Source organism: Poecile atricapillus, chromosome Z (genome assembly GCF_030490865.1).
Source record: "Poecile atricapillus isolate bPoeAtr1 chromosome Z, bPoeAtr1.hap1, whole genome shotgun sequence".
Classification (NCBI taxonomy): Eukaryota; Metazoa; Chordata; class Aves; order Passeriformes; family Paridae; genus Poecile; species Poecile atricapillus.
The window spans coordinates 19,974,462-20,001,516 of NC_081289.1; the positions used below are offsets into that span (position 1 = coordinate 19,974,462).

A 27,055-nucleotide genomic window follows, 5' to 3' on the forward strand; every position below is an offset into this window, starting at 1 on the left:
CACAACCCTGAATTGAGGGTATATTGTTAGAGATAGCACTCTTCACATGGAATACTTAAATCCAACCTTTCTTAACTGTTTGTAAGTGGCAATTGCAAGCAGTTATCAAAGAAACAAAGGACAATGCAAATGTTCCCTTCAACTAAACTCAGGTGAGCTCTGCATGTTTGCCATTGCTGTGCAGTCACCTGGAACTATCCAGAACCATGCAAACTTTTAATGCTCTGTAAAAACTCTATGAGGAATTCAGGGTATGAGCAAAACTCTTCCTACTCACCTGAAAAAAAAAAAAAGCCCCACAAGCTTGTCTTTATTGATACTATTTATTATAGGAGCTACAAGCTACTGAGAGCACTTACTTAATAGAAAGAGTCACAGATTGAAGTTGGACAATACAGTTGTTGCTTACCCACCAAACCGAGAACCAGAGGCAATGACTACACAGATGCTTTAACCCAACTGTGAACTCTCCATCTGCCTCCAGACCAAATGCTCCAGTTCTCTTAACACTCAAATGCCAAAAGGTTGAGAGTTCTACTTTCCTGAGCAGGGCCAGGATTCAGTGCAGTTTGGCATCCTGCACCTTGCCTTGTGGGTGTGAGTAGACAATACTCCAGTCCTGAGAAGACAAAATCCAAATCATGCTGTGTTCATGTTTGGCCAACAGCCAAGCTTTTGTAAATTAATTATTTCACCAAGCCACCTGTTCCCTTTGCCTGACCCAAATTCCAATCTTTATCCTTAAAAGCTTACTTCTGTCTTCCTATCTGAGCTTTACAACTACTAGGAGCAGTTTCCCCCTCTAAGTATCCAAAACAGAAGTTAAAACTGCAGCTGTTAGCAGCATCCAGCTTCCCTCCGTGGGAATTAGTCATTAGCCAGTGATGATAAACGTAACTTTGCAGTTCATTCTCAGTACACTGACATTTAAATCCATCCCGAGTGACTAAGGCATCCAAGGAAAGCCTCTTTGGTGCTAACAGAGTATAAATCAAATGCACAGCACTGCCCCTGCTACCTGTGAGCTCTGAGATATCACAGAATTAAAAACAAACACACACCAGAAAAACCCAAACCACCAGGAAGTGAAATTTACGTAATTCAGCTGGAATGTCCCCAGAGGTGGTTAACTGAAGTGAAAGGTGACTAACTGATAAATGAGGATGTCTTTCATGCTTCTTGGCAAAGCACAGTGTTGTCTCTACCACTGCTAGAGAACTACTCACTGATCAAAAGGTCTGAGTGCATTACCTAACCTCCCTGGGCATCAGTTGTCTTGTCTGGGCTTAAACAAATTATTCCAGAAATCATACAATATTTTCTTTTTTTAAAAAGGGGGTTGCGTTTCCTAAGGCCTTATGGAAATGCATTCTTTCTATGCATCCACACAGCCAATCCAATTTTAAAGCTTCCCAAAAAGTGATCTTTCCAAGGATGACTTTAATGGTGACGCTGCTACAAAGCATAAGGGACAAATCCTTGGTTGTTTCATTTTCAGTCTGTGCTAAAACAACATTTTGAAGTATTTCTAGGAACCCCTCATGTCCTTACAATATCTGAGCATAGTATGGAAGGCCTAGTCTGCCAAAAATTGACAGATTTCTTATATTCACAAAATGACAAAAAGGCTCTTTAATATAAAAAATTCAGTTCAGCATCTCAGAAAGCAGCAAATGAACACTAAGTAAGATATAGGGCAAAGATTGAAAAAAAAAAAGTACAAGTACATAAACCATCATGAATAGGAGACAAACACTGTACAAGAATGAGAATGAGGCTGCAGACAGAGAGGAAGGAACCCCAAGAGAGATGAAGAAAATGGGGTTGGAGACATTTCAGTCTTAGTGAAAGCCTTTTGATTTCTCATAGGTCTGTCCCAAAACCACAGATTTAGGACAGTGGCCTGCTCCTTCTTTTAACCACCAAGTTAATTAAACTTTGACAGTGAAAGAAATTTAGAAATACAAATACTATAACCTCAGAATTACTTTTAATATCACCCTCTGCAGAGAAGTAGAAAACCCAACAAAACACTAACCTGTAACCTAGCTTAATTTCTAACTGCCTACTTCAGCTTTAGGCACATGCCCTTGCTCAGGCACATTTTTCACCTTCTGCCTAGTTCCAGCTAGTTCTATCTGTAGCTGGTCTGTACTCACAGACTGCATTCACAGTACAGTACAAAAAATTGCTGGTTTCTCCTCATAATTATCTGCTGTGAGCGATGCAAGTGATAAAGGGACAAAGGGCACATTCATGTCTCTACACACTATATCAGTTCCTCTAAATTGGGAAAATACTCTCTCTCCTCCCACATAAAATGAGTGTTTTGGATTTCTCAAGGAAATTAAGAAAGAAGAGGGCTATGAAAGTCATGGAACAAATGTAAGACAGTTCAGCAGAAATGAATGTATGCTTTTCAGTCTCTGCCATTATAATTTAAAATCATCCCTCCCAAAAAAAAAAAAAAAAAAAGTACAGTACAGAATTGTACTGAATTAAGCACTACCCCCTCAGGTATCAAAGAAAGAGGGAAGGGAAATAAAGCTATAACAGAGGCAAAGCCCTACAATGCAGCAGAGACGCAAGGGAAGCAGGAGCAAGCGGTGATTTGGATTTTACTCTCATTGTCCAAATGGAGAAAACACTGATGCAAAAACATAAGGGAGAACGAAGTACTGAAGAAAAAACACATTCCATCTCAAGAAGAAATCTCTTCTAGAAGTACTCAATACAGCCAGAAAAACATATGATCTTGCATGTATTTTCCTCCAACTGCCAACTACATAAGGTATATTAAAGTTGCCCAGGTGCAAATTCACTCTATCTGACTTTGAGAATGCTCCTCATTTTACCATGATGAATGCTCACAAATTACTGTTTTATGCCAAATCTTATTTTCTCCACCATTGTTTTGCCCCTCTTGCACTTTCAATAAAGCCAGGTGTTCGCCCTGAATGCTGCTGTGCACACAGACTGCACATACACAACCTAAGGAATAAAACCCACTAGGCAACACAGAAGGGAAGGAAAAGTATTTCACCTAAAGGAAGGTGAAAAGATGATAGCAACTTATTTATTTTCTAATCCGCTACAAAAAGGCCTAATTCCAAACAGATGTGGACCTTCAGATTAAAATCTCTCCCGTGACCCCTAATTTTACATTTGTAAGCCTTACACAGGAAGTAGTTAATAATATTAATGTCTGGCTCACCCATTAACACCTCAATCAGTCATATTAGATTTGATTAAAGATTAGATTAGATTGGTAGATTAATTCAATATTTCCTAGCAAATCTATGGAAAATTTACTTTTCCATGACATAAAATCCAGTTGTAAGTTCCATTTATCTCCGAGGAGTTCAACCCAGATGACTGATACAATCAGAACTGCTCAGATTAGAAAGAGATTTATTTGATGAAAAAGTAAAATGAAGAAAATAGTTTAACTATTGGAAGAAAAGAAACTGAAGTCTGTTTAGATTTATTTTGTGAATATGTGAGCCCCCAGCGTTGAAAGCTGACCATTCCTGCTAAAGGGCTGGCTATTATAGGAGGACTAATACTGCATGTTCATCTGAACTGGCTGCTAAGGATACAACACAATTTCTGAGAGCAACTGGGAATACAGGTCCCTGGGAAAAAAACCAAAAGGTTCATCTACATTTTTCTTTCCTTGCGGCCAAAGCTCCAACAATAGTCCTAAGTTCCTCTAACATGATCCCAGCTGCTTATGTTTTCTGAAGGCTAATGCACAGGATTCATTTCCTCTTGGAGGAAGCAATCCTTATGCAATTTGATGAGCATCTCTCGTAACATCAGTACAGCAGCTCATCCTGTCCCCCTCTTCCCTCTGCATTCATTCCTCTCCTCGTGCTGACTTTTAGCAAATGTAAAACAGTTCACTGGGAGGTATTGTGAATCAGATGATGAAACCAATCTGGGTTACAGACAGCAACAACCCCTCCTCGGTTATTTTTAACTGAGGTTAGTTTCCTACCCTGCTGTGACAGTATGAACAGTTGCTCAGCTGAGAGCCTGAACAGGGGCAGGAATGGCAGAGGGAGATGTAGGATTGTCTTGCTGAGAGATGAGCACATCAAACTCCGCCCTTAGTAACCCCAGGTCACTGCAGACTTAATAACAAGCAAGAGAAAAGGAAATTCAAGCACGAAGTGAGGCTGTGGGCCTGCTGACAGTCACTATTTCCAGGCAGGACATTACTGTGTATAGGGTAACTCACAGCAACCCGGCACCAAATTTAACTATGCACAGTGGGCATCCTTAAGAGGCTCTGCACTGCTCAAGGCCCCTTGCTGTCTGCCCCCTTTTTCCCCCAGTGCAACCTCCTCTCCCAGCAGGACCAGCTCTGCACTCAGACCAGGTTCCTGAGGGCTGTACCCAGTTGTGGATTGAAAAGTTCCACGGAAAGGGACTGCACAACCTCTCTGGGCAACCTGTGGGACTGCCCGTGCTCACAGGGAAACAGATCTACCTTAAATTCAGTCTGAGCCTCTGTAGTTTCAATTTATGTCACTTATCTCTGGTCTTCCCACCCTTCACAGAACCACAGAACAGCTGTGGAAGGGACAGCTGGAAGTCAGCTAGTTCAACCTCCCTTCCTCGAGGGAAGGAGATTCCACAACCATTGGAGGCAACCTCTCCCAGTGCTCGGTCACCTGCACAGTAAAGAAGGTCTCCCTCATGTTAAGACAGAACTTGCTGTGCAACAATTTCTGCCCATTTCCTCTTGCTCTATTGCTCAGCACCACCAGGAAGAGCCTGATCCATCCTCTTGACACCCTCCCTTTAGGTACTATTGACACCGATGAGGTCCCCTCTCATTTGTCTGTTCTCAAGGCTGAACAGACCCAGCTCCCTCAGCCTGTCCTTGTAAGAGAGATGCTCCTATCCCTTCATCTTCGTCACCCTCTCCTGGATGTCTTGTCCTGAGGATCCCAGAACTGGACACTGCACTCCAGATGTGCCTCACCAGGACTGAGTAGAGGGGCAGGATCCCCTCCCTGCTGGCCATGCTCTTCCCAATGCACCCCATGACAGCACTGGCCTTCTTTGCCACAAGGACACTTTTCTGGCTCATGGACAGCCTGTTGTCCAGCAGGACCCCCAGGTCCTTCTCTACAGAGCTGCTCCCCAGCAGGTCAGAACCCAGCATGGGGTTATCCCTCCCCATGATCCTTCACTTGCCTTTTCTGAATTTCAGAAGGTTCCTCTGCACCCATCTTTCCCATCTCTGTTGAGGTCCTTCTGAAGAGCTCACAGCCCTCTGGGGGATCGGCCACTCCTCCCAGCTTTGTGTCAGCAGTGAACTTGCTGAGGAGGCATCTGCCCCTTCATCCAAGTCACTGATGAATAAATTAAAACAATACTGGACCCAGTATTAACCCTTGGGGGACACCACTAGTGACAGGCCTCCAACTAGAGGTAGAGGGCACTTCTGCAAAAAGCCTGGCTGTGACATCTCAATACACTTTGTGTGTATGGACAGGCTGATGCTGGGTCCCTCACAGCCCTCTCCTTTCCACACTGAACAAGCTCAGCCCCCCTCACAGGGCAAGTGCTTCAGCTCTTGACCATCTTGGTGGTTCTTTGCTGAATGCAGTCCAGTTTATCCATGCCTTTCTTGTATTAAGGGAGCCCAAACTGGATGCTGTTTTCTAGACGTGGTTTAACAATTGCCAGTTTGAAAGTGATAATCACTTCTCTGAATTTACCAGCTTTGCTTCTGCTGCTAAAGGTCCAGGATGCAGTTAGAATTCTCAGTGTCAGGACACATTACTATCCAACATTCAGCTTACTGTCCTCAAGGATTCCCAAATCCTTTGCCACAGGCCTGACCCCCAGTCAGTCAGTCAGTCAGTCAGTCCCCAGCCTGTAATAACTGCATGTCCTCATCTCTGAGCTGGGTGTTGGGCAGTATGGCCCTTCTGAGTGACACAACATCAGCAGGTGCCAAGGACGTGAGATGTGGTGAGATCAGGATGAGATGCCTCATCCAACACAAGCCCACAGACGCTGTCACTGGAAGGAGGTGTAAAGATATACTGAGATGGCATCAGTTCACAGCTCCCAAGCTCTGTATTTGGAACACATTCAGCTCTGGGGAGAATTTAGAACATCTCAGTGGGATTTATGAGCCGCTTCACACTTTCCTAAGCATCCTGTGATGTAGACAGGTGTGTATAAGAATGCACATTTAAGAGGGCTGTATTTGGGATATTTTTTGGGAGGAGTCTCTCCCTCTTACAACTTTTTTGGATCCAGAGAAATCCCACCAAAGGTACACTTCAAAGATGGAAGAGGCGTAAGTGATTCAAGTAGCAGGAAGGCGAAAGGTTTTGGAGAACAGTGGGGGAGCTGGAGGGGCAGCATCACTTCAGAAGAGAGGAGAGATGGAGATTGAGTCACCTGTGCTGAAACAGTGCAAGGAAGAGCAGAACAGAAAAGAAGTTGCCAGAGCGACCTTCAGCTCTACTCCTCATAAAAATCCTCTCAGACACAGACCAAGAATTACTTCTGGAAGCCCTTTTAGTAAACTGAGTAAACACTTCATAATCATTTATACAACATTTCTGTGAGGTAAAGAAAAAGAACACCTACCAAGGACAGGGCTACTCACCACTAGCCTGGTTTCCAATCATTTACCATGAATAACTTGCTTTTAAGTAAAGCAAGCACCAAACTGCCTGGAAATCAGCCAGTGCCATGTGCAACCTAGCAGAAGAGTTTGTCTCCATAGAATGAAATACATAAAAGCCAAGAAGACATGTGAGATATTGCCTAAATTAGTCAGTCAGAGAGGGAGTCAAGGAGAGGAACACCTGCCACATTCATGATTTGATTCCCAAAGAGAAACCTCTGCTAGGATTTCCCAGGTCTAACTCTTGCAGAGTTGGACACCAAAGCCTTCCATCCCCATTTAATCATGAGCAGAGGTGACTGATCCTTCCCTGCTTTAAAAACTTTATGGACCACCAGTGCCCAGTAGCTGATCAGAGAATCATGGAATGGCTGAGGATGGAACAGACTCCCATGCTACAGCAGGGACAGCTACAGCAAACAGGCAAGAAGATCAATATGAAGCCATTTTACACTTCCATTAAAATAAATAGAACTAACAATGCACATTATTCTTACAGCAAACACAATGTGAACATGTAAGACCAGATACAATAAAACCACTGGAAGATGTTTTACAGAAAATATGATGGTAATTAAACTCCCAAGTCAGCAAGACAATGAAAACAAGCTACCTTCAATCCCACAGCTAATAGCAACAAGTCCTAGTCTTTGAATCTTTATGGACTGCAGGTTAAAAGGCACATCAGCTAAAGTAACATTCTGAACAGGGGCCCTAAAACTATAGTGTTTCACCAAAGATCCAAAATTCTACTAAATTGAGATGTAATTGATTGGAGAAACAAAATTTTCAGACTGAAAAAAACCAAACACCCCAAATCCTACGAAAATTTATTAAATTTTAAATAACAATAGTGGTTTTGCAACATAAATTTATCTCACGGCCCAAAACATCAAAATCTTGGGCTAAATAGAGACCTCTGAACATAGCAGAAGAAACATCAGAGGTTACTAAAACAATTCATATTGCAGGGTGGATAGCATCTATTCTGTACACAAGTATTAATATTTAATGTAATATATTATAATTTGCTTTTATTTCAACATCCTATAATGGCTTTAGTTTCCCATTTCACTCTCCAATGATGGAAATTATTATATAGCTGAGGTATGGCCATTTATATGGAAAAGGACTGCTGAAGTCCACTGGAGTTTTGGATAGCCAGGGAGGACGGGAGAAGACTTCAGATCCCAGTCTGCCAAACCATGGCTGAGTAGTTAAAGATAGGCGGCTTTTCAACTGAGTAGTAAATACAAAGAAGTCCTAACAACAGAACACAAGAAATCAATAATAAAACTGTTCAAAAATTAAGACTTGACTCAAAAAAATGTTGACCCCAGTAACTGAATCTGTTCAGAGAAGGTCTGCAGAAGGAAGGGCAATTGTCCTAACATAATCCTGGCCACCCTCTTGCACCTACTATTCTTTGGGAACAAACAACTTATTCTAGCACAAACCTGAAGCCTATGCCCCAATATGGCTTCAAAGAGGATAGAAATGCAGTGAAGTAAGATCAAAGCAGATTCCTGTTAGTCAGTCAGTCTTGGCATCTGATGTCCTACCACTGGGTAGCACGTTCTTGCAAGGGCCTGCCAGAGTAAGAACAAAAAAACCCTCCTCCACACATTTTGGATGATGCTTTACCAGAACAAAAATGTCTTTGGACTTCTCTGCCCCCTTAAGAGCTTTCAGGCAGAACCCCACAGCCCCAGGTCTACACTCCACAGGACAATTTGCCTGAACCACCTGAATTCCGTCTCACTGGTGTTGACAGAGGCACCATTTGCTGTGTCTCACCATTACAGGTCTGACTTGTGCTGAGGGAGCTGTCATAATGGAGGTGCTAACACAGACGTATTAGAAAACAGATTACAGCAACAGGAAGGGCTAAGAGAAAATTCTCCTTCACAGGGTGTATGTGCAGTAAGAATCAGTGTGGCTTCTGCTAGGTTAAAAGCAAGAAAGGTTAAAAGCAAGAAAACAATTGCTTGCAGCCTAGGTGGGGGATGGAAATTCCCTACCTGCTGCTAAGGAGAGCTCTGGAATTGAGAGCCCTGCGTCTGGACTGGGAACTGGAGAAGCTCCACTCTAGCTTGATATCAGGCAAGCTACAGGATTTCTTCTGTTCCTCCCTTTATGAATATCCCCTCAGAATCCACACTGTGGCTGGCACAGCCCCAAGGGAGATACTCTGGGCTGCAGAGCATGCAATCCCACTGACTTCAAGGGGAGGTAAACAGGAAGAGACTTTGTGCCCATCTTTAATTTCAATTAATTGCATTGACTAATCCCTCTAGTTTCATAATTTCAACTTGATTCCTTGCACTGTCTCTTCTATCTGTGGCCATGTGCACCCATGTGTCATCCTGGCTTCTCATCAGTCTTCTTTCACACATGATTATGGTGGGATAACAGCTAGCTGTAGCTTTGCTTATCTCCTTCATCTTCTTTATTTTTTTTTTTCCCTAGAAACTGCACTGCACTTTCCCCTCTTAAATCTGTTCCTCTGTTACTGTCAGGTCATTTCAGACAGCACAGCCTTCATGCCACTGCCAAGTTACGTACCTCTATCCCTCACTCTGTGATTATTAGTTTCAAAAGTCCTGAACCTACTCCATAGACCCAGGGGGGCAGGGAAGCAGAGATCAAGTTTAAGGAGATCAATAGGTTTTTCTGAAAAACAGCTTTATTCTTCATATTGAAAATATAACGTTCTCAACTCTTCTGGACATTGAACCAAGTCTGTAGAATAACTCATTTACCTGCAAGTAAAATGAAACCTTTATTTTATTAAAAATACTTCTAAAAGGGCATCAGTTAGTATTCTAAAGAATATAAACATAAATAATTTGAGCTTTTTAAGTGGATTCCCTCCATATCGAGTATGTTCATGGTTTCTAATAGAAATGTCAATAATTCTAACAGAATTTCTGCATATTCTATATAGCAGGGGGTTTTTTTATTATTTGTTTAGGGTTTTTTATTTGTTTTGGGGTTTTTTGTAGAGCAAAAAGATACATTCAAAATTTGAGAGAATATCTGTTTGATGCTTTACCTTCTGTTTACACAACCTAGTCAGTGACATTCTGAGATGGTACAAAAGCAGATGAAGTGCAGAGCTGTGGGTGCTGCATACGTGTGCACACACAGCCCTTCCCTGGCTCCCACGTATGTGCACTGCTACCAGCCTCAAGTTACTTCCCTTAAGGATGAACACAGGGAGGGTGATGATTTTTCGGAGTCAGTTTAGCAGAGCTGAAAGGTAAGGTGTAACACCCCTCTACTTCATACTTTGAGTGTTACAAAAACACCTTTGAAAGATAACCCCAAATCACCCCTCCAGTCAAATATTTCACCCTTTCAGCATGACGCAGAAGTTTAATTTCCACTGATGGGTGACCTCAGGACTGTTGTATACCCCCCCCACACACAGTGGCAGCGATTCCCCTCACTGGCAGAATGAAGCGGGTCTATAAATAACTTCAAAAGGAATTGTCTCTCTCCTCACGCACTGCAGACAGCTGTTTACAGAGATCCCGACTCCTTATGCACTGCGTTGGCCCAGCTCTCATCCCACTGTTTCCTTTGCTCTTCCTAAAAAACCCTCGGGCGATGCGGTGCAGGTAGGACCGGGGGGAACCCCCCACTGCCGCAAACGCCTGTTCCCACAAGTTGAGGCTGCCGGCGGCAGGAGCCGGAGCGCGACCCGGGGGAAATTTCTCAGGGCAAGGGGGTTAGGATCTCGTGTAATCCGTCCTTAAGCTCCGCGGTCCCGGCTGATCCTCGGCCCCGGGAAAGCCCTCCTCCCCACCCCCGAGCCCGCAGCCGCTCCGGGGCCGGCGCATCGCATCCCCGCTCTGCCGGCTGCAGGGGCAGGCGCGGGGCCGGGCACGGACGCGCGGGGGGCGCCCCGCACCTGCCCGCAGCCCCCGGCGGCGGGGCCAGACAAAAGCCCGGGCTGGCTCACCTCCTTCAGCTGCTCCAGCTCCTGCTTGAGGCCGTCATACTCCGCCTCCAGCTCATCGTACTGCTGCTTGAGGGTGAGCTTCTCCTCCAGCACCACCAGCCCGTACTCCGCCGCCTGGATCTTCTCATGGGTCGTCTCGGAGAGCTCCCGGGTCAGCCGCTCGATCTCGCTCTTGTAGTGGTCTGCGCCCTGCAGCACCTCCTCCGCAGCCATAGCCCCGCCGGCACTGCCGCGCCGCCGAGCAGGCGGCCAGGGGGCGGGCGCGGCCGAGGGGCGGCTCCGGCACGGCCGGCCCGGGGCGGCGGCGGCGGCGCCGGGCTCGGGGCCGGGGCTCGGGGCCGCCTGCGGCAGCCGCCGCCGAGCGCGGTCCGCCCCGCCGCGGCCGCGGCCCCCTCCTCCCCCGCCGGCCGCCCGGGACGCGGCGAGGCCGCGCTCGCCTCCCCCGGCCCTGCGGCGGCCCCGGCGGCGGGGGCGCCCGGGCTGGCGAGCGGGCGGGCAAGCCCCGCTGCCCGGGGAGGCGGCGGCGCGCTGGCGGCCGGGGCGGCGAGCGGGGCGGCCGGGAGCGCGCCTTCGTGCGGCGGCTCCCGCGGAGATGCTGCTGCTGGCGCCCGCCTCCTCCCGCGGCGCCGGCACCGCCGCCTCCCCTGCTCACGGTCCCTCCCCTGCGCTCTTTAAGATGACAGCGCGCTCGGCTCTGGCGCTGCCGCCGGGCGGGAGGGGAGGCGGCAGCGGCGGAGCTGCCCGAGCGGTGCGGTGCGGAGCCGGCCGGGCTGTCGGCGCTGCTGTGCCTGCGGGGGCTGCTCCCGCCCGGGCCCCCTCCCTGCCGGTCCCCTCCCGCCCCTCCGCCGCCGTGCCAGCGCAGCCCGGTGGTGCTCAGCGTGCTGCAGCCATGGCCGCAGCGGCGGAAAGGGAGATGCAGCCCAGCAAACTGCGGGAGCGCGGCCGCAAGTAGCGTCCTGCTATTTCGGGAAACTGGGAAAGCTGAGTTACCTGCTCTCTTCCCTGTCCCCGGTGAATTGAGCGCGTTTGGGCACGGTCAAGGCAACCTGAACGCGAAACAGCAGCGGGGTCGGGGCGTTGGAATAGGGCTGCTCTTCCATCACCATTAGCACAAGGTCTCGGTGCCACTGATTAGACAGCAGGACAAAACTGATTCAGCTCAGATGCGGTGACACCATTGTTTATCTGTCAAATTAACCGGAGGACCTGATGCATAGATTATGTCAGTTTTATGCTGGCTTTATGCTGGCTGCAGAAAGACAGATGCTACTTGTCCAGCATAAAATTGGAGTGGTGCAGACAGACAGTAACTGATCTCTTACAAAGCCTGCCAGTAAAAAGTTAACACACCAGATTAGGCGCATTTTACATATTTGAGCTGGAAGAGTGAGTTCATCCTAGATCAATGTCATAGCCTTTTTTTTTTTTTTTGTACTCGGAGTCTTAAACTCCAATTCACTGTTTCTTCAAACTGTGACCTGCAAATAGACTTGAATTGATATTGGTCAAGTTTTGTTCTAAGTACTAGCAGGACCTGTTTTTCACGTTTTACAGACTCATTTTTATTTTTAAATTTACTCCTTTAAAGGTTGACAATTGAGTTAGAATTTCCAAATGGATGTGTTTGTTTTAAATAGAAAGTCACCTGTAAGAAGATGGATGTCACTGCCCACCAATGCAGCACTGTATTGGAAATCAAAGACATAGATCCCCTTTCTTGCTGACCTGATAATGTGGTTTCAAACAAGCCACATCCCCTTTCTACCATGGCTTCCCCATGACTAAGAAATAGGCAAAGATTATAAGACTGCTCAGCGAAGTTCTTTGAGATCTGCAAATGGAAGCACTAACACTAGTTATACAATATATGTATACAGTATATGACATATATCAATTTTATAAATGTATGTGCATCCATACATAACTAATACATTGTAATCCAGCCTGCACAAACCCTTCTCATTGCCTAGAGAGCACACGTGGAAGAAGCAAGCAAAGTAATGGAATCCCTCTTAATTTTTAGCTTGAAAACCACTCCCAAAATGAAAATTCTTAGGAAATTCTACTGTAGAAGCAAGTGTGAATATTAATAGGAAAGAAACAAGTGTGAATATTAGTAGGTGAGAAGACTGAGTGGCTCTCATCGATGACTGAATGTCAAAAGAGAGGAGAATGCCAGTATCTCAACTGTGATACAGTAGCATGATACAGCTAACCTCAACATCCTTTTCTTAAAAGACAATGAGAAATTCCACAAATCAGAAGGGGAAAAAAGCCCAAAATTCAAAGGAGAAGCAAAATGTCGTCTCAAGAGCTTTTGCAAGTTTTAGTCTAGTCTTTCTCAACTTTGCACCTGGGCCACTGTGCAAGGAAATATTTACTGAGCAAGGGAATGGATCAGAAAACAAACATCTTTGAGACCAGTGCTAAAATTGAGTGGTTGGGTCAAGGATAGTGTGGAAACTGGCTGAAGCAACAGGATGCCTACAGCTAATCAAGCCTTGGTGTAACTCAACATCATTAGGTTGACAATCTCACTCACAAGCCAAGGGCAGCCTCACCACACATCTGAACATCTGCACTCCAGAAGGGAAATCTGGTGTTTTACAATGTGCCAGTTTTTCTGCAGCACCTCCAGAGAAAGTGCAGTGTGAAGGGCAGGTGTGGTGCCCCGTGCAGCAGTGCACACTGACTGTGAGGTCCTCAAGCTATTCTGAATTCAAAACACCAAGTTGCCCATGATTTGCTGTGCCTAGTGCCCTCTTGTTGTCACCTAAATGCAAGCAATATCAAACCTGGCTTCTTTGGTGATATTTGTCTTTGTTTTAAAAATCTACTTCTTTAAAAGTCTTCTATGAAAAGTCCCCAGTTGTCAGGGGACTTTTGTTGTCAGTTGTCAGTCCCTCTGCACTGACTACACCTGGGCTGGGCAGCACACACATGGATACATTCAGACATACATATTTAATTGAGTGAATTCCACCTTTCACTCATCTTTTCTTAAGCCTAAAAACCAGCACCTACATTCTCTTGTCAAGATCCTCCATCTGTATTTCTAGTGGACTACTAAGGTCACTGATGGATCTGAAAAATACTCAAGTTCCTTTCCCTGTTATCAGGAGCTCTGGTTTTGCCTCATTCCAGACTCTGTGGAGATGAGAAAAGATGGATGACCTTACAATATAAATAGCATCTAAGTTTTAGCCAAAGTCTTCCTTAAAGAAGGAGCTGCTGCAGCATGACCCAAAGGTGGTCATTCCCTAGAGATTACCTCATAACAGAGGCAGTAGGACCTCCTTTGATGGAGATCTCTGGCTTTCTGGAATGCCTACAATAAACTATGGATTCAAGTTACTGTATAGCGATGCCAGCAAAGCTCTGGTCTCAGTCACAGTTCTGGTACCTTTAGGAGCTCACTTATCAGTGCAGACAGCCCTAAAACAATGATACTGGCATTTTAAATAATTCTGCTGTCCTGGTGTGATCACCTAACACTGGTTTAAATCCTGCTACAATGCTTTTATGTTTTCTGCCTCCTCAAGCTCAAAAAAGCATGCCCTGGTCTTATTAAAGGTTGGCATATCACCCTGCATTGCAGACTCTTCTTCATTTTGCCCTGTGCACCACCTTCACATGAATATTTCAACCAATTTCATCTACAGGTCATTCCACATACCGTCATAGAACAAGCTTCATTTTGATTGCATCCATTTCATGAGCATGAAACTGAATTCCTTTGAATTCCTGACGTGTGATACTAGTGGATTCCTAAACTAAGGATAATAGGTTCCATTACTGATTACACATTTTTTTAAACAAACAGATATTCAAGGACAGCGAAAATTATACAATTCAAATCTTACACAAGAGATTCTTTAAATTTCAGATCATTTGAGGAGCATTTAATGACCTATATGAAATGAATTATTGGTTCTTAGTGCCTTAGTGACAATGCAGCTATAAAAGCAGCCCATACTGTATGGCAGAAGGCTGAATCTGCACCTACAGCATGCACAGACATCCCTGAGAGTCCATTTGTATGGAGCATCTCAGAGCACCAGAGCCCAAATCTAAGCAACTGCTAATTAGCAGTGTTTGGCAGGCTCACCAGAGTGGCCAAAGGGAGGAAAAAAACAAATAAGAAAAAGAAAGGTATGAGGACCAATCTGTCATTATTAATGAAAATGGCATTGATTTCCTGAAAGGGAAAAGAAGGGGAAAGCACTGAGGGAAGGCTCAATGGGAACTGTGCTGGGTCTGGTCTGGAAATAAACAAGTGGCTGTTAGACTGCCAAAGCTTCATCTTTCTGGAGTGCTGAATATAAGCACCATCTTTGTAATGAATGGCCAGCCTAGAGATAAAAGGGAGACACTGGGAACAAAATGAAATTTAAAAAGATATTTCGAGATCCTACTCCAATAGAAATGGTAATAGGTTTTAAGAAAATTAGTTTATGGAGAATGTTAAGAGAAACTAAACACAGGAGCTAATAAACAATAAGGCATGTAATGATGTTTCTCTGATTAATGAGCGTCAGTATTCAGAAGAAAGGCTTTCAAACAGCAGTGTCCTTATGTGAGTCCTCTGTGAACTGCCTTTAAAGGATCTGCAAAGGTAAATAATTTTAATTTTCTTTAAGCCTATTATCAGATGGACTTAAATGTCAGGATAATAAACTAAATACAGGAAACCATAATTCCACCAGAATAATTTTGGGCTTCAAAAAGCTGGAGGTTGAAAACCACTTGTGTAAAACATATGGAACCTGAAAGGAAAATGGAGTAAAACAGAACACTTCGACAAGGAAATCAGAGAAAAGGGTTGCACAAAAATGGCAGGATGTTTTGTGTGTAGTGAGCAAGGGCTAGAGAATCAAAAATGAGTTTTACAAAAAAACTACAAAAAATTAAGGACATTTAGAAAATACAGTCAGCAATAACTAAGCTGCCAACTGATACTTGCATATAGAAAAGCTACAGATGAGCAGAAAATGTGAATTTTAACTGTTACACTGAATAATATAATTTCAGCCTGAAAGGATGTTGTTTTCTGCGAGTGTTGTACTGGGTCTTGGTTCAGCTCCACAAATGTAAGCTGAGTCTTTTAATTGATAGCATTGCCCCCAGGCTTGAGATCCAGGACACTGCTCTTCCACTCTATGCAGAGGCTCAGAACACAAATAAAAAATGGTTGAAAGGAGCACAAAAAGGATTATTATACCTATTTAAACTACCGTTCACTTTCCTATGACACAAGGGAGACCTGCCCATTAAGAATCCTTTGTCCAAACAACTTGTCAGCAATTTAGCCTACATAAATCAGTGTCACAGTGTTCCTTACTGAACAGATGTAAAGCTGAGAGGAGAAGGGAGAACATGGTTTATCTCAGATATACAGCAGAAATGCTCTAAAAATGGCAGGTATCTGGAGTGCTCCTCGGGGCCTGCCTGCTGGCCTGAGGTGGGGAAAGCACCTGTGGGGATGACCAAGGGAGTTTTCTGTCTGGAACACCTGGTCCCTCCACAGAGCAGAGGCTTTTTGCTCCAGCAGAGGTGCCCAAAGCCTCTGACAGCTGCTGACACCCCCAGCCAGATGCTGTCCTCAATGCCAAAAGGGGCAGGACAATGCCCTCTTTTCTTGGCAGTTCTATCCTGGCACTTTTCAAACCCTCTGGTTTGTTGTGTTTTTTCCAGACTCCCACAAATCAATTTCTCAGTCATCTTTAGTGTGCTTCTGGGAAGTGAAATGAGGTTATACATCATTCCTCTACTCTCCTTCCTTTTATTATGTCAAGTCACCACCAACATCTTTGGAGTGAGTGCATGTGCAGAGCTGCTCAGTTCCTGTGCTTCCTTCTACCACCACAGCATGGGCAAAAGCAGCTGGCAAAACCAGAACAATAGGTAGATCCCACATTTGAAATGTGGTCTGACTATAAAATAAGAATCAGACTGCAGGTTATGATCCCATTTTGACTGGCTTTTCTCCTCAGAAGTCATTAGTGTGAGAGAACAAATATCTATATAATGTCTCTTGTCTTGAAATTGAAAGCCTAGAATCTGCAGTGCACCTATTAAAAATAGCTTCAAAAAGCACTTATTTCTTCTAAAGCTAGCATTTGCCTTACATTCCTTATCGTGCATCAATGACTAAAAACATTTACAAACAGTGATCACTGAGAGAGAAACTGAGATTTTTATGTGGAATCTAATCGTAATGCTGTGTTGATAATGTGAAGAAAATTTGATTCAGATACTAAAAAAAACCATATGATTTAGTGATTTTTTTCAAGAGCTCTAAGCTAGTATTTCAGCACTCAGCTTCTAAACATACATTACAATGAATGCAAAACACACAGCACAAAGTAAATTACATTACATTTCTATTAAGTGAGTGAGGCATTTGGGAAAGATGCCAGGTTTATGACACTATCCTATAAACTTGGATTCTGTTAGGTTTTTATCAAAATATTAATACGGAATGGGTGGTGTGTATTCAAAACACTAAAACAATGGATTACAAAGGAGGCGTCTGGATCAAAGCTACAATCATTTTCCTCAGCTAAGAGAGGAGTCAAAGTCCAATTAGGAGATTAAGATCTTGAACTGGAGACTGACTTCCATGGGAATTTTCCCAATCACTCTGGTACATCTTGGATTAAATGATTGCTCTATCACAAAGCAGGGTACTGCAAACTTAACTATTTTAAAATCCTCTCTAGATTTTTTTTCCAATAATTGCATTTATACTATAAATGCTTCTTCTTATAATAATCACATTATTCAACCTACAGACATGGGTTGCAATAGATGAAACAGGTACTGCATAAAATTGTTTAATGTGAATTCTGTATCATGAAATCTAATCCTTTAAAAAAAAATTGAAACCCATAAAGCTTTCTAAGGGTATTTTCTTTGTGTTTTGTTTTGCTGTAATATTTTGGGCTATTTTCATTTGCCTTATGCTTTCTGAGCCAGATCAAGGCTGGCTGGTATTTTGTTCCAGATTTTCTTACAATCAAGAGCTTTATTCTTATGAAACAGAAAAAAACCCAAACCCCTCCAACAGATTATTGAATGAACTTTTGAGGTCCAGGAGAAATGGACTCTAACTAAACCTGCAAACTAGAAAAACATCATGAGCATGGAGCAGTTTCCAACCCTGACCTTACAGTGCCCAAAACATGACTGAATTCCTAGAGGTCTGCTGCAGGGGAACATGGTAAGGTTTTTTTTTCTTTCAAAAGAAAGTCTCATCAATGCAGAGATGTAGAAAGGTGTTGTGTTGTATTTTAACAGTAGCTATCTGAATGTATCTAGCTGGGAAACATGAATACTGTGTAAGATGAGAGTAAACCAACCCTGTAGTGCCAGAGCCTTTCCTGATATGTGCTACCATTTGGGAGGGGCATAAAGTTAATTGGGGGTTTCTGTGAAGTTGTCTTGCTAGGGTTTTTTTATTCCTTCTCAATGATCAGGACTTTCTGAAAGCACAGCAGATGGAGCTTGGCATGGGGAGTATATAAAGTGAGGCTACAGCCACCTTTGAGTGTGGAGTGCCACCTTTGCTCACAGCAGTTCCAGGTACAAGCAGGGGAAAAGGCAAGAGGGATGCTGCTATTTGCCTACCTTTGTTTGCCCAACTGGGCAGCAGAGGATCAAGGGAGAAAAGGAAAAACAGTCAAATTCTTGCCAGCAGTACACAAAATTGAGAAGAGAAATAACAGATGGTAATTCCTTTGATGCAAGGAACCCATCTGCTACTGCTCCCCCTTATGAGCTGCTGGAGATATTGTGTGGGAAAGCTTCAGAAAGAGGCTGTGAGAGGCAAATGTGAGAGGCAAATGTGAGTGTGGGCCACATGGGAGAAGATGGAAGAGAGTAGCTCTGCTTGTGGAAGGGGATGTTACGAGAAGAGAGCTGTCCTTCTGCTCAGCTCTTGGTAAGTCCCAAAATAGGCTTGTAGGAAGTTGAAGCAACTCAGTTATATAGGGCAATGTGCAAAGCAGCTGCTCCCTGGTGTCCCACATTGAACACACGAGTGAGAATAGTTTCTGAAAACCTGGCTGCAGGGAGAGTCCACAGGAGCACATACAATAGCTGTGGTACCAGGCTGCACAGTCCTGCAGGACAGCTCACCTCTGCTACTGACATCATCTCTGATCACCTCTCACTCCTGCCTGCTTGGATGAGCCGGGGTAATACATCTTCATATTACATAACATTGATGCCTGAAGACTACCATTTATTATTCCTTTCAAAATTAATAAGTTCATGAATCTTTCTGCTTTTCAGGCTGTCTGAGAACACAGGCATATGCTACCATCACATTTATCTACGGGATATGAATGGAACAAAGTCTGCAACCACAGGGATGTCAACTTCCCTGTAAGAAAGATGGTAGTCTTGAGCATTCAGTACAGCCATAGAAAAATAAATGTGGGCACCTGATTGCCTTCCTGCTTCTTCCTGACTGACAGCTGCTGTGCTGTCAGCTGCAGATCACTCAAAGCTGTCACTGACAGGCAATAGGAAGCACCTTCCATAAGAAGACTCACCACCATGGAGAAGACAACACAAGTGCCTGGCTAAAAGAAGGAAATCTAATACTAACCCTCTTCTCCTCCTTTTCTTTAAGAGCAATCCCTCTCCTTAATATTGTGAGAAAATGGCAGCTGCTACATTTTAAGGGATTTGACAATTTACCGATAGATGCAGAGGGGAAGCTTGATTTGCAAACTTGTCACAGATTCTCTCTGCAAGAAAGGGAGTCATGTCAGAGTAGAAACATGTTTTGAAAGTGAATTAGCAGGATGAGGGAATTATTTTAAACACAGGAATGATCAAGGCAGTCAAGTCTCTTGAACGACTTCTGTGGCCCTCAGCTGGCATCGGACACCGATCCACAGAAAGCTGGAACAGACATGCACACACACTTCAAGGTTATGCAAAGAGAAGGGCAAGCAGAATTCTTTTTTTTCATTGTCTTTTACAAAGAGCAGTTGAGATGTCCTGTTAAATGAATATAAAACAAAACTTAAACACCCACAGACACACATTTATTTATACACTTGTTTATAAATAATGATATTACCGGAGAATCACGACTTTGCTTTGGCTGAGTTACTGAGCATCATGAGCTGTGGCTGATGGGGTAAAATAAATATAGTGAGGTGAGCCTTGGAATGGGCCATGGATCAAAAAGCCACTGGAGAACAATATCTGAAACTGCTGGGAAGGTGGTATCATAGAGACATTTGCTGATGGCCTATGCTGACATCCAGCCAGAAGTCCCTGAGTAGTACAGAATAGCAGAGACTGGGGGGAGGCATTGCTCTGAAAATGTCCAACATCTCATGGAAACAGATTTCTCCAGGTGGAACCATCACATGTTGGCAGTGAGGTGCTGCCCATTGCCCAACAGAGACAGACTGGGCAGAGCAATTTCATGTTCCTCCAGAACTGGCTGTGCCAATTGACTGTGCATGGTAAAGATCCCTGTTAATTCTCATATGTGAGCCCTGTATGTGCAGCTTTTCCCCGTGCAGCCTGTCCCTTGCTTGGGGAACGAAGCAAGTTGAGCTTGACTGTATCACATTGGTGTTCCTCTTCCACCTGTGATAGATGGGAACTAGAAAAACGGGAAAAAAGAGAGAGAGGGATGGAAGGATGGCCTTGTCAATACGACAACAAGACAAAAACAAAATCAGAAAGTGTATGGGAACTGTGGGAGACTTCAGTGACTGGCTGAGAATTGTGGATAGATCAGAGACAGAAACAAGGGTGAAGGGAATTGTCCTCAGAGATGGCAATCTGCCATCTGATCCTTGTCAGAAATGTCTGGAGATATGACTGCAGAGTGAAACTGGTCCTCCCTTCCTGTCCCTTTGGAAAACACAGCCAACAGTACCTTGCTGCTACCATGCTCATGGGAAATGGATGTCAGGAAAGGAGCTGCTAGGGATGACAAGCCAGCCACCTGCTCCCCTGCGCAGCTCTCTCTTCAGTCTGGGTCTAGGTGTGCTCCAGATTCTGCTGTCTTGATAGAAGAGCTTGAACAAAAATATCAGGAGAAAACTTACTTGGGTGACTAAGCACTAAAAAATGAAGTAAAAGACTTATTATAGCCAGCCTGATAGATGAAATGATGTTGAAAAATGAGATTATATACGGGAAAGCTGTTGGCAACCTAAGGGGAAAAGAAACCTCACTATTAAGCAAAGTTTCTTTTCAATTATTGCTGTTAATAAGCTGTGGTTGTAATGATTGGATACAATAAATGTAGGTAGAGGTTACATTAGCTGCTCTGAGGCTTCTGATTTTCCCTCTAACCAGTGATCTGCTTAAATAGAAAAGCAAACTGTATTACAGGTGCCCAAAACTGGCTGGTGGATTCCTTCCCTGATCCTGCTCAGAGCACAGCATCACAAGCTGCCAGGCTGGCTCAGGGAGCCGGGAGGATGGGAGAGCTGGGGCACTGGGATCAGGCAATGCCCGAGGCACAGCTCCCACCTGAACTGACAGGCTGTCCCGGTTCTGGATTAGTTTGGGCATGGCTAAACCGCTTCCTCTGACTGCAGTTAACCTCTACATGAATAAATGCTTCAATCTTTGGAGCGTGAGGTACTGGCTGTCAGTGTGAATTTTAAAAAAGCCTTTAAAGATAAAGGCCTCTGCAGTCTTTTGTTTCATTTTCTGCACATCATGCAGATTTGATGTTTTCAGTGAATGGCTCAGAATTAATGGTGTTTATTCCTTGAGTTAAGAATAAGATCTGAAGTAAATGAATATGTCTCTAAACAATCCTTCAGATGTGTTCCTGCACTTCCCACTGCATCACTTGCAGACATTTCTGAACAGCAGGGAGCAGCAGGCAGGCAGCTCATGCCTACTGCAAGAATTATTTGCCATAGGCATGGATGCTTTGCATTTCTGCTGTCTGTTCATCCTCACAGGTTTATATGTCAATAGCTCCCAAGAAGTTTCAATTGGTTCCCTGGGAGTCAAAAAAATCTTTTTTAGTCTTTTTTAGTAGCTTTTTTTTTCATAAATCCTCCTTTAACACTATGTAGCATTCTGTTCTGCATATTCCTCTTTTTTTAGTCCTCTTTCCATTCCTCTTTATATTCTCTGCTTTCCTCAGTTTTTTCCTGCCACCCTACCACTGATACTATGAAGTTGTACAACAAAAGCTACACCTCTTTACATGATTTAATTTCATATTTATACTGCATAGAACACAAGAAGTCCTGCAAAGCCATTAATAACGTGAAAATTCACAGCCTATCTATATATAAACTCTAATCTAAATAATACTGTCATTGCTGCTGGGTTCAGCTGCCATGTACTGACAGAGCACTGATAAAATACACATGTGATGTATCTCCATCCTTAAAAACACATATAAAAGAGCTATATACCAATGAGACCGATTATTATTCACTCTGTATAATGAAATGTGCCAAAGCCAGCAAGGACTCATTGTGAATAAATTGATCCCATGTCTCAGGCATTTCTGGTTGCAGCATCAGAGGAGTTCTCAGACAGACCTCTCACTCCCAGCAGTTATTCTGCCATTCCTTGCAGCTGTCTTTATAGCCTGGTCTTGAAAATTTTGCTCATGGAGACGCCAGAGGTAGGTCAGGGAACCTACCTGTAGTCTCTGCCTTCTGTTTATAACAAAGGAAATGGCTTGCCTGAAAATTTGGAAGGCAAAGCAAGTTGGAAAAAAAAATAATTCTTATGTTTATTTCTGTTTCTTTCACTCTAGGGTGCTGAGCAACTGGAAGCAAACAGAACGGGAGCAAAAGAAACCTCCAAAGAGATGCGGCATGTAAACCTCTATCACTTCTGGTTTTGTTTTTTATTTAATCCAGGAGGGCTTATGCTTTGGAGAGACAGAATTTAACTTGCTAGCCAGGAGTTACAGAAAGATCTGCCAGGGCTGCCCAGCTAACAAAGCAGCAAGAGAAAAGCAGCGCAGATGAATGCAGAGCAGCGCACACGGTGAAGTGACCTTAATTCTATGTTCCAAACAGCGAGTTCTCATGTCAGCTTTTGTCACCAGGACTTCTCCCACGTCATTGCAGACAGTGCTTTGCAAAATGAAGACTGTCCCCTGAGCAGCAAAAAGACCAGGAAGGGAATGTAAACTATCTTTTGGTACTCCATGAGGCCATGGTGCAGCCAGTCTTCTGAGACACTCTGGCCACTGTAAAAATGAGATTTTACAACTAGAAGGGATACAGATAAGGAGAGTCAGATTGTTTCCTATTTCTGACCCATCTCTGCTGTAGAAGAGATCAAAAATATTTGGTTTCCTCATTTTGAAAAAAGAGATTAGCTGAGGACACAAGAGAGGTCTAGAAAAACATAACTTACATGGAGCAGGTAGAGAGGGAATGATTAGTCATTACTTTTCATGAGACTAGAACCACAGGGCACTCAATGAAACCATCAAGCAACAGGTCAAAGACAAACAGAAAAAAAAAAGCACTTACACATGTAGTGCCTAATTGCATTGCAGAACATAATATCCTGTTATTTCATAACATCCTGATTTGTTTGGATGTAAATAAATAAATGTAAATAAATTCTCTAAGCTTCTAGATGGTTTCCTATGGGGAAGACCTATCAAGGACAGTTAGCGTTACATAGATACAATTTCTAGATGAGAAACCTTCAAAACTAAAAATTGCTGGAAATTGGAGAAGTATCTTGGAAAAAATATGAACCCAAGATTGGTTTTACAATTTTTACTTTGCTACCAGTGGCTGGAGTAAAAAGACAACACATCACATGGGGTATATGTATATAGTACACCAGTTTGTCTTCTATTTCATCAGAATGACTATTTACAAAAGCCATAGAGTAGGAAATGTGAAATCATATTAGAGTAATTGATATTGATTGTTTCCATGAGAAAATCTAACAGGCAAACATTACACTGCTTTTCTCTTAAAGAAAATCTACTTATCTTGAATTGTAAAGAAAGTTAAAACTTTTAAAGTTGGAGGAGTGGAGACATGAGAACAATAGAAATTTATACAAGTGAGGGAAAAAATGGAGAACACAATGAAGCAGACCTGCTGTGAGGCTGATATCTGCTCTCCACTGAAATTGTGAGCTTTTCCATTGTTTGCAGCGTTGTTTTCATGTGCAGGATTAAATTTTGCAGGGCAAAATGATGACATTTTCATATCTGACATTTTTTTCCCTCATCAGGGGTGGGAGGAAAAATTAGACTTTTATTTTCCAAAAGCTGACTGAACTCAGAATTTGGTAGTCAAATCATATAAACTGAGAAAATGCACAGAAATAAGAAGAAGAATAAATAATGGAGCACTCATGCACAACCAGTCATTTTCTTCACATTCTTTCTACAGCTGATGCCAAGGAATTTAAGACAGGCTTAAATCAAAGTATTGCCTTAAGCATCAGCATTTAATTTCCTTCCAGCTCACATCCCAGGCAGTGCCAAAGATGTATTAGGAATTTGATCAACAAGAGACCTGATTTCCATTTTGATAAGGAAGTATAATTACTAGAACCATCTTGACAGGTACTGTAAGAAATCAATATAGCTGGAAGAGAAATTTGTTTATTCAGCTATGATAATGAACTGGTTTTACTGGCTATAGAGACACTGGCTACCTCAGTGCCCCTTTAACAGATTTTGAGAAAAGACTCCAAATTACACATGCCCAGAAAAGATGATAATGTTCATCTCCATTCATAGGACAACTAGATTAATTATTTCAACCTAAAAATTACTGCAGATTATTCAGGTTAATTCAGATTGTTATACTAGAGATTTTATATATTCACATTGAGTCTTGTAACTTTACAATGTTCTTTTTTAAAGGTGGTGATTATTTGTAATTTTTGGTATTACACATCTTACTGAAATTTATACCACATTACCAGGTACGAAGATCTAATACAATTCAACATCAAGTTAATTGGCCCAGATACAAAGGACAGTTTTACTTCCTTCTAATGTCTGTATATCTTTAAATCTTCTCAGAGCCTAACAGGTGTAAGGGTAGATATTTTATTTGGGTTTCTTTCAGCATATTTCAACTGAAATGTTTCAGACTTTTTTCTTGGGGGGATGGGTCATGTGTACTTTTTTTTTTTAAGAGGGAGTCCTAATAAATTCCAGCAGCTTTTCTTCATGGGATTTTCTTGCCCCCAAAGACCTGTATCCTGGTGTCTGTGCCCAGACAGGAGGGTGTATGTATATTCAAAGGACTTGTTGTAAAAGGAAGAAATTCTTCTAAAATAATTTTTTGAACAGCATTTTTCTATACTCCTGTGATTTGCATTGTTATCAGACCTCACTCATGTCAGAAAAGCAGCAGGAATAGCTTTTATTTTCCAGCAGTAATTTCCATATGGGTCAGCCTTTTTGATCTCATAATATTCTGCAGCACTGGAGAACAAACTCAGACAAATTATCATCAACACATGGAATCTGGAGATAGATGACTGGAAGTTTTTTGGCCCCGTTTTTTCTCTTATTCAGCCCAAACTACTTTATTTTTAGATTATGCTACTCTGTACCCCTTCCATAAATACTCCACTTTTCCCTTTGATTGCAAGTTCATAATTAATTTATATTAACACATTTAAATCCAGAACAGGCACTCATATAATGATTTGCAGATTTTAAAAGTTCTTTGCCATCTCCTGTCTTGTTCTCCATTTACATTTACATTTACATTTACCCCACTATTTCTTACCAGAATTAATAAACTTGAATCCAATTGGAAAAGCCCTGGATAAGCTTCATGTGCAAAAGTTACAGTGCTGAGCCCAAACTTCCCTTTTCTTCTTTTTTGTGCTAATAGGGGTGGCTGTTCATGAGTGCTGTGTCCTTCAGATCCAGGACTCTCAGTTCCTAAGCCAAATAAACACCCTATAGCCACCAATTTGATGTATTTCATTTGCCTGACCTAGAAAGCAGCTCCTGGTTCATCCAAATCTTACCTGCAGCTTCTGCACAGCCCAAGGGTGCCCCAGGCTGTGAGCACAGGCTGGGTCTGGTTTTCTTGTTCATGGGGGATGTGATAGAGCAAGTTCCTCACAGAGCCTTCAGAGGACTACCTACACATCAGATTTACTCTAAAAACTGATCAGGAAATTATACAAAGCTAAAGCTTGCTAACAGCAAGGCCTGCAAGCAATTCCTTTCCTCAGCATTTTTTGACATTCAACCCCTGGTCTTCAGCTTCTGGGCAGGCAGCTTCAGCTTTGTCCCACCCAGTTCCAGGCCAGATCTCCACCTTCTTACTCTCTCCAAAAACTGGTCATCAAACAACTCCTTTTTTAAAAAAAACATGCCTTCTTCTACCATATGGCTTTCCTCAAGGACTTCCATGCCTTGCCAGGTAATGCAAGGCTTGTTACCTGCTCCTCAGATAGGAGACAACGTTATTCAGATTACTTTAACAAGATCTTCGTTTATTTGCTCTGCAGAAAACATTAAAACAGCACCCAAGGATCTAAGGTTCCAGTTAAAAGTAATTCATTATGACCCTTTCTGCTTTTGCAGGTATGTATTTTTCATCAACCACCATCAAAGTGGCAATTAATGAATTTCTAACATTTTTTTTGGCCCACTAGAGCAGCACAGTTACTACATGCTAGTAGTAACTACCAGATGCATCACTTTGTCATACCAACCTTACTTTGACTTTTCCAGCTCACATGAAGAAGAAGCAGCTTTTGATAACTGGGTCAACAGGAGGACAACATTTAATTACAGTTCAGAGTAGTCTTGATCATGTGTTTCCTTCTTTCTGATGAAACCCAAGTAAGATCAAAGACTACAGGTCTTATTTTCTGCCATATGGACCCTGCACTGAACAGTTGATTAAAAGTCTTTTTGGCATTAAACCGTTGGCTCCTTTCCTAATATAAAACCAGCTTTTGCAGAATCTAAATTTTCCACTAATAAAACTTTCTGTTTACAATTGGAATAATTGAAATATTATCTTCATTATACTCAATGCAGAATATACTGAAGTTGAAGCTCAAGATTCTTCCAAGTTACCCAAAATGTTTCATTTTGAAGTACTTCTACAATTAACTGCAACTGCTGGTTGCAGTGCCTTGTATGATACAAATTAGAGTGTCAGTCTCCATTCTTTCTTAATGTCTTGGTTTCCTTGACACAATTCAGTGCATTCTTCATTTAAAAAATATGAATGTTTCTTTGTGGGAGCCACGGGATTTTCATAGTGTTATGGAGAATGTATCTGACCAGAAAATTCTGCTTTATAGTGAGCATCTGGTTATTCAAAAGCAACATCCAAGCTGCAACACACAATGTTGGAAAAGCTGCATGTGACAAATCACTCTAAAGTATTTTCAAAATTAAGAACTATTTTTCAGATAATATGACTTGGTCCTATGAAGTTATT

General features: G+C 42.8%; 1 protein-coding gene across 7 annotated transcripts in view; it reads right to left on the reverse strand.

The window, feature by feature from the left end:
* Positions 1–10,970, reverse strand: part of LOC131593011 (protein bicaudal D homolog 1) — a 239,270-nt gene extending 228,300 nt beyond the window's left edge. For 4 of the 7 annotated variants that reach the window (XM_058865137.1, XM_058865136.1, XM_058865139.1 and 1 more), the window contains exon 1: positions 10,629–10,969. In XM_058865137.1, coding sequence (XP_058721120.1) covers positions 10,629–10,841 — 213 coding nt within the window. In that variant the 5' untranslated portion in view covers positions 10,842–10,969. Of the gene's footprint in view, positions 1–9,327; positions 9,424–10,628 lie in introns of those variants that run through there. The other 3 variants (XM_058865143.1, XM_058865141.1, XM_058865140.1) reach the window with 2 other exon arrangements.
* Between the last annotated feature and the right edge of the window lie 16,085 nt (positions 10,971–27,055).